Here is a 16437-nt window from a genome sequence, read left to right as displayed (position 1 = left end):
CTTTGACTTTGAATTCATGAATTAGTATGCTTTGTGTATTTTAATGGGGCTCTTCTTAAACATTTTATGTAGTTTTATTACATTAGCCTTGAGAAGCATGGAAAAATTGCTATCAACTAGAACAGGGATGAAAAAAATCCCTTCTTTATTATAAAAATTATGCATAATAAAATGTGGAAAATAGACAAATCACCAACTGTTAAAAGATACAGTCCAATTTACATTTTTAATTTCGTAATTCTATTTAAAGTACAGAATATGCTTGAAAAGTAAAAGTTGAACAATTGTTTCAAAACTCCTGACTGCTGCACACCGAGTTTTTCAAAGGCCCCAATACTTTGAAATTTTGCTTCAATGAATGATTTAATTGAAGAACGAATTTACTTTGCAGATACCTTCTTTGGTGTGATACAGTTGGCCAAAACAAACCATTTTATCTTTCTAGGTAGTCCTGTTGGAGAGGAGGAGCTGGAGGAAGCTGAATGGAGTTGTAGACCCATGTAAGGCAGCGTGAAGGGCTGTAGGAGCGCTCCCTGCAGCTTTAGTGAGGCTTAGTTGGGATTAGGCAAAATGAACCCTGAGCTCTTTAAGCAGCAGCAAAACATCTCATTGTTAGCTCACCGTGTGGCCCAAATTTTTACAGAGATTTGCACCAGGCAGGCAAGAGCAACGCAGAAAAACTGCTTACATTTCAGCAACTCTTTATCCAAAGTTGTTTTAAGGCATAAATAACACCTTGGCATAATTGGCAATTAAGCTCTAAAGTCTGCAGCTATTCACGCAGCGTTTTCCAAGAATCAGCTGAAACTTCCTATCTGATGATGTTCAATGTGTCTCATTTTTGGTATGAAATGCTTAGAAAATTACATCCAGTAGTGCTTTGAATGTGTGAAGGGAGCCTGTAATAAAGACAGGGACAAACTGGTGTGGTAGAACAAGGGGGATGGTTTCAAGCTGGAGGAGGGTGGATTTAGGATAGATATGAGAAAGCAGTTTGTTACAGGGAAGGGGCTGAAATACTGGAGCAGAGAGGTGGTGGATGCATCCCTGCAAACATTCAAGGCCAGGCTGGATGGGGCTCTGAGCAGCCTGCTCTGGGTTTCCCTGCCATGGCAGGTGGACCCTTTAAAAGGTCCATTCCAACCCAAACTGCTCTGATTCTATGATACTTTTTATTCTACTTCAAGAGTGAGGAAGGATTTGGGGGGGAGTGAGGTCTTCTCTAGTTTCCCTTAGAGTTGCTTTTTCTGGCTGAAACTTTCACACCCTTAGAGCACCTCCTGCAGCACAAGGAAGCCCAAAGGCCTGCACAGTTCTCTAAAATTCCCCAAAGATTTGTAGTGTTAAAACCCTCGCTGCACTGATGCCCATTTTATTGATTGTAACTTGCAGGGGAAAGCTGAAAGAACTGCAAATTTGTTGGTATTTTTAGTGCTTGTGAAGAGAAAGAAGAGCTCCTTTAACCAGAATATTGTTATAAAGAATAGCATAGGAGTCTTAATCAGTTGGAAAGCTCTGTCTCACTCAAGAGGTTTTGATTGCACTGACGTCATCTCTCCCCAGTTCAGCTGAGCTGGATCATGTTGCAGGCCAGGTATCTGTGATTTTGTGGGTTTGTTTTTATCCTTGCACCTGCAGCTCAGCTACTTTATCTGATCTTAGAGAAGAGTCATTTTCCATAAAGTGACAGCTGATGTAAAAAGCACTGAATATAAAAATGTGCAGGTCCACAGTGTTGAAAAGGGGTTGAGCTCAGTGTCAGTGCCTTTGCAGCACTTGTGTACAAATGCCAGCTCACTCTTCCATCTTCCCATTAAAGTCAGGCAAACTTAACATAAACTCAGATATGGATGTAGAGAATATTATAAAATATCTTATTGTGATATCAGCTCAAACTCCAGAGGAGTAAGAATGCCGAAATCTCTTCCTAAATAGCATTTAGACCTCAAGTTTGGACAAGCTGTCCTGGCAGTTCTGGGGAGATAAACTGTGATTTTTGTGAAGTTTGAGATCTGCTTTTGATTCACAGATTGTGAAAATAATTTTTTGTGTCTCAAAGGAAAGTGAACCACATAGTAGGTAAGTACTGAATATATGCAGTTCAGTTTTCAAAGACTAACAGATTAATAATACTTGATAATAATTTATCTTTTAGTATCATTTCAGGCTACAGGTACAACTATTGATTTTAAAAATATATATTTGTGCTGATTTGATGGATTTGATTAAATTCAGTGCATTAAATTGCACTTATTTCAACTATTTTATTTTCTCTCCTTTATCTGTGACTTGTGATAATAAAACTGAAAGCTCCTTGCATTTATAGGCGCATTTATATATATATACATATACATATAATATATATATATATATATATATATATATATATATATAAAATTCAGAAAATTATTTCCAAAAAGTGAGGGAAGCCTGTATTGCAGTTTACTCATTTTACTGAAACAAATTGCAGCAGAAGCACCAGTTTCACATGGTCTTTCCCTACCTGAAGTAAAAGTTTTGCAAAATGAATAATACTGGAAGTTAACATTAGGTGTCAGTATTTTACATATTATTTAGCAAAAGGAATATCAAGGGAAAGAGCTGCTGTGGAAAAAAAAAAAGAAGAATATTGCAGTCTGCTTTTTCAAATGCTTTAAGTTCTCACAGTTAAAGTAATATCAGGAATAATTATGTGTGAAATAATTAATTGTATATACCCTGAATGCTTCTTGCTAGTTACATCTCTGATTTAAAATTCAATGCTAAGTACCATGGTTTTCTAATTGTGATAACATTTCATTCTTGGATTGTCTGTAGAAATTACATTTTTCAAATTGAACTGCAGGACATGAGGATCTGTAGATGACAGAAAACTGATACCCAGGTGGAGTGAGAAAATGCCTCCAAAATGAAGGTAAATGTGAGTATGCAGATCCCTGGCTGTGTGTGATCTTTTTCTGCACAACAGCATTTAAAAATGCATAGAACTCTTAGGCTCACTGCAACTGTTGAAAATATGAGGAAGAAATACTCTGGGATCCATCTGCGCATTTTTAACCCTGTTCTGTCACAGAGCACCAAAGACAAGGCAAAGTCTCCCTTCACAAGCAGCAGAGGATGCCTTTGTCCTCCAAAAGAACAATATATTCTGAGGGAAGGAAAAGGAAGGACACAGTAATTTTTTCATCTGAGCTTGTGGCATTTCTGAGAGTGGGAAGCATGTGGCTCATCTGAAGAGCTTTCACCCCAAAAAGTCCTTGTCTGAGAGTGACAGAACCCACCTTGATTTCATTTTACCAGCAAATTATTATGCATTGGTAGATGAAGCAAGAAAGATGCAAGAAAGGATGGAAGATACTAAAACAAAATAATTAACTTTTTAACTTATGTTAGATGTTCCTAAACAGAACTGGGTACACTGGGAATTCCCTGTGAAATTCCAGTCCCTGGGGTAAGGATGGGCTTTGGTTGGGTTCAAAGAGGTGAAAAGAAACACTTTGGGGTAAATCCACAGAGGGGCATGACAGGATGTGTCGACATCAAAGCAGCCTCATCAATATTTTATATTAATACCTTTCTCTGAGTCACAGAATCATTGAGGATTTAAAAGAACTCCAAGATCATCGAATCCACCCCAGAATTGCCATGTCCACCATTATAATGAAGCCATGGCTGAGGTAGGTGTGTTATTTCCTATAAAACACACTTCAGAGGAGCTGACCTACCCAGAGACCCCCAAAACCTCTGCAGGTTCCCATCTGAAGCTCTGGGCCCTTGAGCTGGTTCAAATATATTTCTGAAAAGCTGCTCACTCTCTGAGACCAGCTGAGAGCCAGTTTTGCATCGTAAGCTTAAACTTTTGTCAATATTTGTGAAATATATTTAGACAGCTTATTCAGAAATGAGTAAGTTATAGATCAGTAATTCATACTTTTTATATCCCGAGTTTTTATTTCCTAAACTTACTCTTCTAAGCATCGTTTTATGTTTCTAGTTAAATATAAGTGAGAATTGATTGGGGTATTTCTCAATGGAATTCTATCTTTATTTCATCATAATTGCTTCATATTTGAATAATGACAGATGAACTACTTCATTCAATTGCAGTTTTAAGGCTTTGAAGTCACAATAGCAGCAAAGGATTTAAATCCTGAAACCATTATTATGGCAGAGAAGACATCAGGGAAAAGGAAAACTTATGGTAGTGTAATTTTCTAGACAGAAAAATTCTTCTGCAGTTGCACTTTTTTCTTTTATTATTTTTTTCTGTGGACATTTTATTAATGTTAAAAAAACCCTGGAAGAAGAGATTGGAAATGCTGAATGAGAGTCTTGCTGTAAGTAAACTTCTGTAGTTATTTGGCTTTGGAGCTGGCTACAAACCTTTTAAAATTCTGGGCAGCTGCAATACTGTATTTCACCAATAAAGAGTTCATTAGATCTTTTTTCTCTCTGACATTTTACATCTAGTCCTGAGTACATGTTAATACTCCAAGGTATGAATTTCAAAGTTCCCTTTATCTTTGTGTACAGTTTTAAGCAATTAATCAAATGATAAAATACTGCTTTAAAATTAGAAACGAATTGTGAATTTAAAGTATATGTTCAAAAAGTTGCTACATTATAATTTGGGGGAGGGGGGTGGGGCCTCATCAACTGAACTTAATTCTGGTGTTCCTTTTTATTTTTTTTATTACCTTACATTTTACTGAGGAATTTTGAAGTGATCCTCAAATTGTTAAAACATGACCAAGCGGTCTATCCAGGATAGTTCTTCCTCCTCAGAGGCTGCATCGAAGTGGCAGAGACATAGAAAAATCATTATTCAATATGTTCAAAATGATTCCCACGTGGGGGAAGATTTATACAGGCTTCTGAAATGAGCGTGGGGGCAAACAGCACCGAGACCCCTTGGTCCGAAATAAGAGTGAGTGGCAGTCCTACCATCCCTGTACAAGGTATGAATTTGAAGAGATGCATGAAGTGTAGTGGGGTGGGAGTTGCCTCATACTTTTGGCAGCAGGGGCCAAATCCAACTTCTTGAATTCAACCTGCAACTTTTCTACTCCAAGGACGTCCCTGGTGCCTCAGTTGTGAAAGCCTGGGGTGGGGTGGCTGTTCCAAAGGTAATTGGGAGAGGACATCTGCAAAGTTCCCTTTGATACCTGAGCACAAGGCGTTAAGAACTGGGAGTTCCTGAATGCCATCAATGAATCTCAGAAGAAACACACTTGTCATTATTTTGCCTGTATTTTCTGTTTCATTCACTGAGGCGTGTCAAGCACACAACACCCTGTTTCTTATTAATGAGTGTGTTATTTCAAATTAAAATTTTCACCTGGGAGGTTAAAGGCAATATTCAGAAATATTCATTCTTCAGACAAGACATGGAAGCAGTTTTAACATCTTAGCTGAAGGTTTGTGCAAAATGCTCAGCTTTTGTTTTGTGATATCTCATTTAAACCATTGTGGCCACAAGGCAACAGATGCTGTCAGTTCTTCCCTTCTTCTGTGGAAAAGGCCTCACAACTGGGTAACTAGGGAATCTGGGGACCTTCCTGTTTAAGGATGCTTCTGGACTTTTCTGTACTGCTCCTACTTAAAGAGAAAACATGTGAAGGTCTCATTTAGAGGAATTATGATTGAAAAAACATACTAATCTGCTTCTGAGTTCTCTTCATAGACCCTGAACATGTGGGGTTTTTTCTTATTTTTAAACTGATGTGAAAATCCCACTTATTATAGGATCACAGAATCATTTATGTTGGAAATACTTTGAGGTCACTGAGTCCAACCTTAGACCCAATGCTGCCAAGTCCACCACTAAACTATTTCCCTGATTTTTGTTTGACTTCTAGTTTCAATACAGTACAGTGCCAGATTAATTTAATGACTTTGTAAGCCTCATTACAACATTTAAGTTTCATTTGATTTTGAAAGAACATTGATTAGAAAAGATAAATTTCTTCTATGTTAATGCAGCAGTGACAAGTACACTGAATTTTGAGAAGTTACTCTCAACTTTTCAAATGTAACTACTAAATGGAAGATTCTGCATTGCTCTGTATCAGATATGGATGAAGGATGAAGCTACATGTCAATTTTTGGAATATCCTAAGTTCTGTGGAAGATGATGTAGCTTATGATTGCTTGATTTTCATTAGTATTCTTACTTTATTCAAACTTTATCCCTTTAACTGGATATTAAAGCTGAAGTGATAAAATACCAGAAGAAGTATGAATCACCAAAGTTCTATGTTGAAGTCTGATCTTCTGACATTTTTCTGAATGAATATTGAAATGCTTCTCAACAAAAGGTCTTGAAATTGTTCCATCAGTAATCAGATCCAGACTTGACTTGAAAAAAATTCTTTTTATACTTAGTTATGAAAAGCATGCTCTTAATTATAATGATGATCATTAAAACAAATGTCTTGGAAGGCTAATATTTTCAATTCAAAGTCTCTTCAAAAGTATTTGAAAAACATGATAATATATATAACAGGTCCATCCTGAAAAAATATTAGAAAAACACCCCATATTAATGTATTTGATAAACATGTACATGTATGTGTATGTATATGTATGCTCTTCTCCAGAGAATAAGTTGGTTCTGTCTTTAATTTTAATTTTATTTTCACATTTATGGGAAGTGTAAGAAGTGGTTTAATTTGATGAAATCAAACATTCGGTGAAAACAAAGGCGTTAGCTCTGAAATAAGACATCAGCTTTGCTGGGCTATAGATCCTTTGAACTTGGATGACATTGTCTCTGAGGACAAGATGTTTGATGAATTTTAGACTTTAAAGCCTTTGGTAGGAAAAATTAGTCCAGAATCTGTTCCTGTAGGATGGGGTAAAAAAAAAAAAAATCATTCTTCAAAAGATCAGGAAAAAAATGATGTCATTTTCTATTTCCCTTAAGTACCTTTTCTTCAGATGCTTATATTGGAAAAGGCTCAACAGCCATGAATGTAGGGGCTTATGCTGTAAGTGATCAGGGCATTTATGTCCTCTCTGCACAGAATATTGAGGAGAAACAAAAAAAAAAAACCCTCTTAGAATTTAAGGATAAAGGGCTCTGCGGGTAAGATGGCCTTACAAAACACCACTGACTAATTTTAATCTATTAATTTAAAATAATGAACATAATGATTTGTGTAAAATTACTTTACCCCTGTTATATGCCAAATCTGTCAGGAACAGCTGCTTTGCATTCAATATATCATAATGACATATACTGTGGAGTTATAATATTTAAATTTCCTTTCATTAAGGCCCTATTTTAGATTTGCAAGCTTATGCACAGGGGGAGAGGGGCTGGTGCCTCCATCGACTGTCGCTGTTAAAGGTTATCAGAAAGAACTCTTGGCTCTGTGAAGAAATAAGTAATGAGTGCAAGTTGGTTTTGCAGACCCTGTTACAAGGGAAGAATAAGCCAGGATTAAAAAGCCTCATGGAGAGTATTTTTCCCAACAGGCCTAATGTTTAATGTTTATTTTGCTCAGAAGAATTAGGAGGGTCATAGTAACTGGAGCTTGAAAAAAAGGTGAGTTGATAACACAGGTGGGGAGGTGGACTTAAGGGTTTGTAATTAATTAAGCTTTTATAAAAACCTAGAGACTGCAGCAGGAACTCCTTCTCTCACTCTTTCCTACATCCTAAATACTCCTAAAATTATTACCTAGCTCTAAATACCAATTTTCTTTGGAACTGCTGATGATGCACTTTGTCCTGTCTCAGGGTTTGCCTGGACTTATGGAAATAATGGGTTTGGATGAACATTTCTCACAGCTCAGAAGGTCCAATTCTGGCTGAGAAGAAATTAGTATTGCAATAATTTTGCTAAACACTCCCCCACACACCTCATGCAAGAGTGGAGATGTTGTAAAACATAGCTCCAGGCTCCTTCTGCTGTAGCCTGGAGTTGATTCTTGAAAACCTATGGAGATGACTGCAGCATCAGGGTAGGACAGGGCTGGGTACCTGCTTTAGGAGACTCTTTATCAGTCTTGTCAGATTAACAAAACAAAAAGAGTCCCAAAAAACCCAATAATACAGGCAAGGGCCAGAGCGAAGAGGATAACATGGCCTTGAGAAACAAGGGAAAAGGAAGTCTCTGACTTGAGAGACCACAGACTATAGAACTAAAAGGAACTGAAAAACTGGAACAAGCTCAAGAGCTATAGAATGAGGGCTATCAGTTTTCTATTTTTGTGTTCTTGGAGCAAGCTGAAATTCGTTGTATTCCACAGACACGCTGAAGTGCTCAGAGTAAGGACATCCTTATTTTCTGTGGGTGGCTGCTGTGACTAAGTCTTCCAAGAAGTGCAAACAGCCAAACACATCTAATGCTCAGCTTGGTGGCTATGAGTTACTCTGAATATGCCCTTCTTATTTTTTTTTTTTTCTTTTTTTCTTCCTCAGGTCTGGATACCCCCATTCACCAATAACCTGATTTCCTGACATCTCCCAGATCCTGTGGGAATACAATTGCCTGCCAGAAGGAGGGAGCTGAGGAAAAGGGCAAAGAGGTAGAGCCATGCACACAAACCAGAAGGATCTGTGTATTACATGAGCAAATAAAATCACAGGAAGGGATTGGAACTGACGGACGGAATTAATTAATTCAACTAACTGCTTCAAGTCTTTGATAAACTGATTTTTTTTGATGTTTCCCAGTCCATTCCAGGCAGCACAGTCTCCCCTGAAAGCTTCTGGACACAAGAGAGGACATTCATCTGTCTGCAGAGGAGTTTGACATCCTGCAACTGACTCTGCCTTGCATTTGTTGCTTTCTTTTTCCTGGCATCAGTGCCTGGACAGCTCTGATGCACTCTGGGAGGCAGCATGGGTGAGAGCAAAGCTGCCACTTGGATAAAGCCTCTGTTAGCAAGAGACAGGAAAAGACTTCAGCAATTCTTATTTCCACTAGACTTGATGGGGACACGTTGTTTTTGTGAATAGCTTCTTTGGCTGCTTGCTTATGTTTATTTATTTATTGTGAATGGAGACTTTGATCCTGTAGAAATGAGACTGATTTTCCTCAAAGGCTGAAGCAGAAGGAGAAAATATCTCAGAACACCTTATCTTTGTTCTCTGTTCATCTTCAGCATGGGATTTTACAGGATTTGGAACTTTCTCCACTAGAAACTATTCACCAAGTAACTGAAACTCTTTTAACAGAGGTTGAAGCAACACTGGCTGAGCATCATTTTTGTGCTAAGCACTGACGTATTCCTTCCAGACTCTTCCTTCACCATGAAAACATTGACTGTTTTTGTAGCTCTGACTGGATCACGGGCTCATAGATCAAGATATTGTCTTCCAGAGAGCACAACTCTTTTCTTTTAAGGTTCCTTATTGTGTGATAAAGTGTGTAAAACCACCTTTTTTGGCAGTTTGGTATTGTAGTACTTTTAGCACTCCAGAAAATACATTTACACTGCATTTCAAGCTTGCATGTAACTAAATCCTGTCAAGGAAAGTCTTTACATAATGCATCAACATATGCTGGGGTTTTGTCTCCTTTTTTAGTACAGTATGGCTATACAATGGATTGGAGTGGCTTTTCTAATTTATTAAATATAGCCCTAGGCAAGGCTGGCTTTTAAAATAAATGGTAAGATCTGTAAAAACACCTGGGAAAAAGAGAGGAAAAGACTATTTTGTATTTTTATAGAACTTTCTTACCCAGTAGTTTTTGTTAACTTTAGAGTCCTATGGTTTTTTTTTCTTTAACAATAAAATATAGCAGTGACTAAACTCAAAAAATAATGAGGTTAAACCAAAAAATATATGCTGTTTTCTTAGCTATGAATATTCCTAAATCCAAACCTCATTTTAAGGCCAAATGAAGTTTATTTGGAGTCAATGTTGAGAGAGCTCTATCCTAAACTCTGCTGCTTTCTACAGTCTATCTGTTGTCACAACTTCAGTGGCTCAGCTATTAATTGATTAAATGTGAGATCATTTTTCTGTTAAAATGTGAATGTTCTGGGTTTAGACCTCACAGCACATATGTTCCTTCCAAAGAGCCAACATGAGAGTGCTGGAGAATCTCTAAAGGTCTATTCCCTACCACCTGTGACCACTTTGTTAAAATGCCTCTTGCACTTTGAAGACTGAGGTAAATGAAATGGATTGTTTGGGGGGAAAAGTCAGAGTAAAAGGGTTTGGAAGATGGTACCAGGATGTTTATAATGCACATTGTGGTTGAGAGAGTTGTGTGAATTCAGCCATTTCTGGATATTTACATTGATATTTACACTGAGGCTCATGCACAATGAGTATTTACAGCCCAAGCAGGTGATAGAAGAGGCTGCTGCTCACCTGGGCTGTGAGCTGTTGGACTTGTTACATGGCCACAGGCACAGCCTTCTTGGCACATCAGAATGTCCTTCCAGAAACATTTTTGCCCTTGTAGCAAAAAAAAAAAAAAAAAAAAAAGGTTGCTGAATGGACATCAACATTCTGAGCAAACGATTGCTGTGAGCAAGAAAATGAATTACTGGCCATGCAGAAATGAAGTATTTTTTCTCTTTTTGAAATGTTCTAAAATTATGAAAAAATGACATTTCCCTGGTGAAAGATGTGGGGAAAAAAGCATTATTTTTAACTGTCCAAGGCCAGGCTCAATGGGGCTTGGAGCAATCAGGTTTAGTGGAAGGTGTCCCTGCCCATGGCAAGAGGTTGGAACTGGATGATCTTAGAGGGCCCTTCAAAACCAAACCATTCCATGATTCCATGATCATCATGAGTCTTCTGGTTTCCTAGGGTTTTTCCCAGTGAATTGAAAAGTTTTGAAGCTTTAAACATTTTTTATTAATAAATTATTTTTTCTTCTGCAGCAAGGCAATGGATGCACAATTGTCCTTCCAAGCCTGTGCCTGTGTGCTGTCAGGTTTGTATTGTCTGTTATGGCTTGATTTAAGCACTGAATTAGTTTTGCTCCTGGGTGTCTGCTCTACAAGCCAGACACCAGGCTGCCTGCCAGTCATCACAACAGGGAGTAAAGGCCGAACTAGGCAAAAACAACAGAAAAAGTCAAGTTTTCTTTCCCCCTCAGGAGACTGCTGGTCCATAATGTCTTGGAATAGCTGTTTATGCACCTGAGGAAGCTCATGATACCTCTTGAATTAATCATAACAGAGTTGATAACATTTGCTGGGCATTCAGCACCTTCAGTCAACAGTGATTTTTTTAAGACAGCTTTTTTAGTTTGAATTCCCTGAGGTATGAGATGAGGCAATCTGGATGCTCACCAGCCTGGTGACACGTCTCCGAGGCAATGACGCCATCAGCCACCGAAACAGGGACGAGAAATCAGCGCCTCAGAAATGATGCTCCATCTTTACCTTGCACAGCAAACACAGGGCCCAACCTATTGCACAGCAATCTGCTCCAGGTAGTGTCTGTGCACCTTCTGTTTCCTGCTTAGTTTTACTTAGATTAAATGAGCACTTAGATTTTGTTAAACCGGCTTCTTTTTTTTTTTTTTTTTTTTTTTTTTTTTGCACATCTAAAGTATTTTCAGCCTTTCAGAGATCACACAGGAAGCTTGTGCTGCATAAGTTTGAGCTGTATGCAAAGCTGCCATCCTTTTATAGAATTTTGTCACTGCTGACATACTGTCAAATGGATGTGAAGGAGCTCAGACGCAGTCTGCAGCTCGAGTGAAATGTTAGGTGTGCAGTGAAAGATGCTTTCATGAAAAATGTCATGTCCCCAGTCATCTAGGGTTTGAACCAGGTAACAGAGGCAACTTCTGCTGCAGCATTTTACAGGTTTGATGATGGCTTTTCATATTTTAGTAGTTAAGTTCCGTTGTCCATCACGCTCACAAATATTTTGTGACTGTAAAATGCTTCCAATGATTTTATTTGAGGAAAGTCTTGAGATCCACACAGCTACAAAAGATTTTTTAATTAAAAATTATTTCATATGACAAAATAAGTTGGTATATCTACTGCTTTTAAAAGAGTTAGCTGTAAATTGGTGCTGCTGAAATGGTTACTAGAAATGGTTAGTTCACAAAAAAGTACTGTATTGCTCCTCAAACCTGGGAGAAACCCCTCATCACGATTCATAGACATCATTCACTTTTTTATTTCAAAAATATTCACTATTTTATTTCAACTTTATGATGCAGGGCCTCCAAAGAAATTATAGTTTAGAAAAGTGAAGGGCAGCTGTTGTGCTGTTCAGCTCCCTCTCAGCTTGTCCCTGTGTGCTGCCTCTTGGCACACATGGGCAGCCTTTGGAAAGGAGGACAGTCTTGGTTCTGGCTTTGTGTGGCCTTTGGCATAATTGGATCTTTGGCCATGAAATGGATCTTGCAGAAGTTACTAAAAAAGGAATAATAATAATAATAATAATAATAATAATAATAATAATAATAATAATAATAATAATAATAATAATAATAATAATAATAATAATAATAGGGTCACTGTGTAGCCTAAGAGCTCTGCCATCCCCTCAGCAGGGCTGTGTCCCCCTGTTTTATTGCTGGACTTATCCTGAGTCACTGAAGTTGTTGCTTCCCCACTGCTTCAGTAAGTGCATGATGGACTAAAGATCCTCTCTACAGGAGCTTTCTTGTATCTTTTTTCTTGCTGCAGTAGGAAATGACCACCTTTTCTGGTAAAATACATCACAATCTCCTTGTAGGGCTCCCCAAGCTGCAGTCTGGGCGCAGACCCCACCCCTCGTTTCCTGTCTCCATTGGGATGGCTTTGCTCTCCCCATTACCTCTGTTTCCCTCTATTACAGCCATGGGCTGTGCTGTGGGATCCCCTTGTTCCTGGACCTCTGTGCAGATGGGACAGAGCTTCTTGAGGAGCTCCACTTCTCAACAGAGCTCATTTTACCTCACTGTCAGGACAAAACCCTAAATGTCAGGACAGCCATGATTTTCTCAGGTCATATGGCAAGTGTTTGGTGGTTTTTTGGTTTTGTTTTTGTGGGACACAACCAAAGAAAGACCCCTTTTTCTGCCAGAGCATTACCAGAGAGCTCTCCAGCCTGAGCAACATTGTGATTGTGCCACAGCACCACGGCCCTGCCCTGCACGGGAATCCCCGCTGCTCCAGTTTGCAACATGACCTAGAAATACCAGAAATATATTATTGTTCCTGGCTGAAAGTATAAAAAAAAACACATGGCAGGTGGTGCTGAAGGCATTTCCAAGGAAGGGGCGTTTCCAGAGGCCCAGAGCTGTGCCTGAATGTGGTGATTCTCTGGGTTCCCCCTGCCTGGGAGGGACCATTGGGGTGTGGGATGCTGCGGGAAGTGACGCAGGGCAGCAGCTGTGTGTGCCCCTGCTTCTCCATGGGCAGCTTCGTGGAGAAGTCTTACAGCAGAAAATCAAAGAAACAGAAGTGTTTGCCTGCCTGACCTCTGCCAGGCTTTTTTTAGAAGCAAACTCTCTGATTGCCCAGAACTTGCTACTTTATTAATCTAAATAACAGTACAGTAAGTGTCCTGCTTACTAAACCTATTTTGCAAAATAGCAAAGCAGATTTGTTGCAAGTTATTTATTTCAGTACTCAAAGGGTTTCATTGAAGGCAAGAAAAGGGAAGTTGTCTTAGGCTTAGAATCGTAATTCCTTTCAGCATTTCCTTTTAAACCTCATCTTTACGTTTTGCAAAAGCTACCCTGTTTGCTGCAATTTTCACAAAGGAGCTTCTTTACTTTACTTTCAGACTTTAAAATATCTTTTTTTTTCTCCAATCCAGAAGAATTTTGCACTAACCTCTAGAAGTAAGTCACTCGCTGGTGAGATGGTGCACTTCTGCTCTTGCAGGAAGTGGTTTTACTCTACTTTTTCCCTGCTTTTTTTCACTCTACACGAGCTGTGGGACTAACTCAAGGGCTGTCTCTAGACATGTGACCTTGATCTTTTCCGTTCTTTTGAAATAGTTAAAACTTTGCTCGTTGATGGCGGCTTGAGATGAGATGACAACGTCCTTGAGGCTGCAGGTAAGGAGCCTCTGATCCATCTCAGTGCAGTTTGGGAAACCTGTTGCTGAAATTTTTTAAAAAAAATCATAGCTATGAGAATTTTGTAGGCATTCAAATCAGGTTGGTTTAATTGCACAATTATTTTATTTCTATATGTCTTTGTGAGTTTGAAAGCAAGGAGAAGAGTGGAGAGGATACAGATATTAAATGATGTTTTAAACCACTGCTCAGAGTTTAGCAAATCTGTTGCATTCTGTGCAAGAGGCAACTTTACCTGACCCTGTCTAGTACCCCAAACTGCTAATCCCTTCTCATATCCCAGATGGAACCTACTAGCTCTCCCCAAAAATGTAGAAAACTTTGTAGCACTGGCTGGGAAATGAGATTAGATCACTTTTCCCAGCATTTGCCCTTCCTGAGGGCAGTTTATCACTGTTTGATTAACGGGCTCCTGTGCTGGTGACCATGAGGGATGGGATTAGTAGCCATGGATACTGCAAAAGTCAGTGCTGAGGGTAGATACGCAGTTGTTTTGGTATTTCTAGAGCCTGAAGATGTTGATGGAGGGATTTATTGTCCTACTCAATATCAAGAAGTTTGATACCACTCTTTGCCACGTAGGAAAAGAACACAGGGCATAAAGGACATTTTACATAAAATATCCTGGGTTTCTCTGTGGGCAGTTGATGCAGGAGCTGTTCAGTGGAGATGTCGTGGCTGTGTGTTTCCTGTGTGGGCTCTTTAAACCCAGACTAATTCATCCTTCAGAGCTGCCCAGAAAAGGGCTGTATGTCCTCACCTCAGAGTTTCCCCTCAGCAAAGACACCTTTGCAGTGCTGTTGGTAGGCAAACAACTTTTTGGCCTGCACATCTTTGCAAAGAAATAGTGATTCAGAAGGATGCTCAAACAACACAATAAAGCACTTTGATTATGGGCCACATAAAGGAGAGCCAGAATTAGCAAGGCCTGTTTTATGCTGAAGGTTTTTTATCCCTGTCACACGTAGCTTGCTCCAAACTTTGTGAGTTGTGCTCCTGTTTGTAACTGGTTGCCTTCTCCACACAGGCAACTTGGGGTTTTTTTGGAAATATGGGTCAGAGTTGAAAGATATCACACGTGGCTCAGAGCTCATTTTGGAATTGTGCATACTAATTGGAGACAGATTTTAGTGTAATGTTGGAAGATCACATTTCATGTTTTCTGTACTTTTTGGAGGAAAAAAAAAAGCTGTCCTGCCTGCATACACAAATCAGCACAGACAGGGAAATTGTATAAAAAGAATATGTTCTCTTCCTGGGCTGTGTTTGTCGTGATTTTTATGTTTCTGCTGCAGAGTCTTAGAGTAATTTAAAATGCATTTTCCAAAGAGCTGTGAGATTTGGTGAAGTAGTTTAAATTCTCAGAGTTTTATGTCTTTATTTTCTCCCTTTCTCTGCAACTTACCTCTTTGTGTCCAAAGCAAATTCATTTTAAAGCAGCATGTCTTGTTCAGTTTACCTCTCCATCCAATTACATCTGTGATGCACATTTGTTCATTTCCTTTTCCAAAGAGAGTGAACAGCAGAAGCACTCTGTATTTTAAAGCTCCTGCTATACACTATTATTGAATTGCAAAAAAAAAAAATTTGCTTTTTGGACAGCATTTTTGTTGTAGAAACTTCTTTTTGCTTTGACACAAAGAAATCCTGGTTTGGAAGAGGTTCTCCATCTTCTTCCAACCAAGCTTGAGTGCAGCTTGGTTGTCTCTTGTGGGGGGGCTGTAACCTTGGTTGTCCCTGTCACCAGGGGGTTGTAACCTGGCCTTGGGTGTGTTCCTCCCTACCTGGAATGAAACAGGAAACAGAAAATAAAATGGTGACAGAGGCATGCTTGATTTTCCTCCTGGTGGCAAAACTCCACAACCTCCAACGTGACGCTGGAGAATTGCAACAGCTTCTGTTTGGATTTCTCTGTGTGTTTCTGGTCCCACAAATTATTACTTTGCAGCAATGAGCTTCAGGACAGGGTTTAAGAAGCAGCATCCCATGCAGTGGGATGGATTTCCCTTTGTGACCTCCAGTGCTGCAGTGAGAATGGCTTTGGCTGTGCTGCCCAAAGACTTCAGCTTGGCTCTCTGCTGCATTGGGGCGAGTTTTACTCATGCACATCCAGGATAGTGGGCTGTAGGCAGAGTCTTATGTTTTTTTTTTTACTTCTCACTATGTGCGATTCTGATACTTGGTTATTTTTCTTGATTTTTTTCTTTTTGTTAGATGGCTCTGTGCTGTATCAGATCAATCAGTGTGAGCTGTTAACCATTTAATGAGCTGTTAACCATTTAATGAGCTGTTAAAGCCTGTGTGGGGCTAGAAACTATCTCTTGTTGAAGAAGTCTGTCAGTACTTAAGTGTGTTCCTGACTTTTAACCTGAAACACAGCATTTGTACAGAACACGTCCTAATCCTCTTTTGGTGCTGTTTGGGCTGATCTC

The 16437-nt window shown here is 39.1% G+C and overlaps 1 protein-coding gene and 1 long non-coding RNA gene across 2 annotated transcripts in view; both read left to right on the top strand.

The window, feature by feature from the left end:
* The first annotated feature begins 2595 nt into the window (after positions 1-2595).
* LOC108961689 (uncharacterized) lies at positions 2596-9388 on the top strand. The gene is made up of 3 exons (XR_001990043.3): positions 2596-4958; positions 7480-7549; positions 8428-9388. It is a non-coding gene; the product is annotated as an uncharacterized LOC108961689 (long non-coding RNA).
* A 4268-nt stretch (positions 9389-13656) lies between these two features.
* The window catches only part of ARHGAP15 (Rho GTPase activating protein 15), a 320557-nt gene continuing 317776 nt past the window's right edge, over positions 13657-16437 (top strand). Inside the window, exon 1 of the mRNA XM_009087780.4 lies at positions 13657-13984. Within this exon, the coding sequence (XP_009086028.1) occupies positions 13961-13984 (24 nt within the window). The 5' untranslated portion in view covers positions 13657-13960. The remainder of the gene's footprint in view (positions 13985-16437) is intronic.

The sequence above is a fragment of the Serinus canaria genome, chromosome 7 (assembly GCF_022539315.1).
Source record: "Serinus canaria isolate serCan28SL12 chromosome 7, serCan2020, whole genome shotgun sequence".
Taxonomy (NCBI): Eukaryota; Metazoa; Chordata; class Aves; order Passeriformes; family Fringillidae; genus Serinus; species Serinus canaria.
The sequence above is the reverse complement of the archived record's forward strand: the minus strand, read 5'-3'. Positions and strand labels throughout refer to the sequence as shown.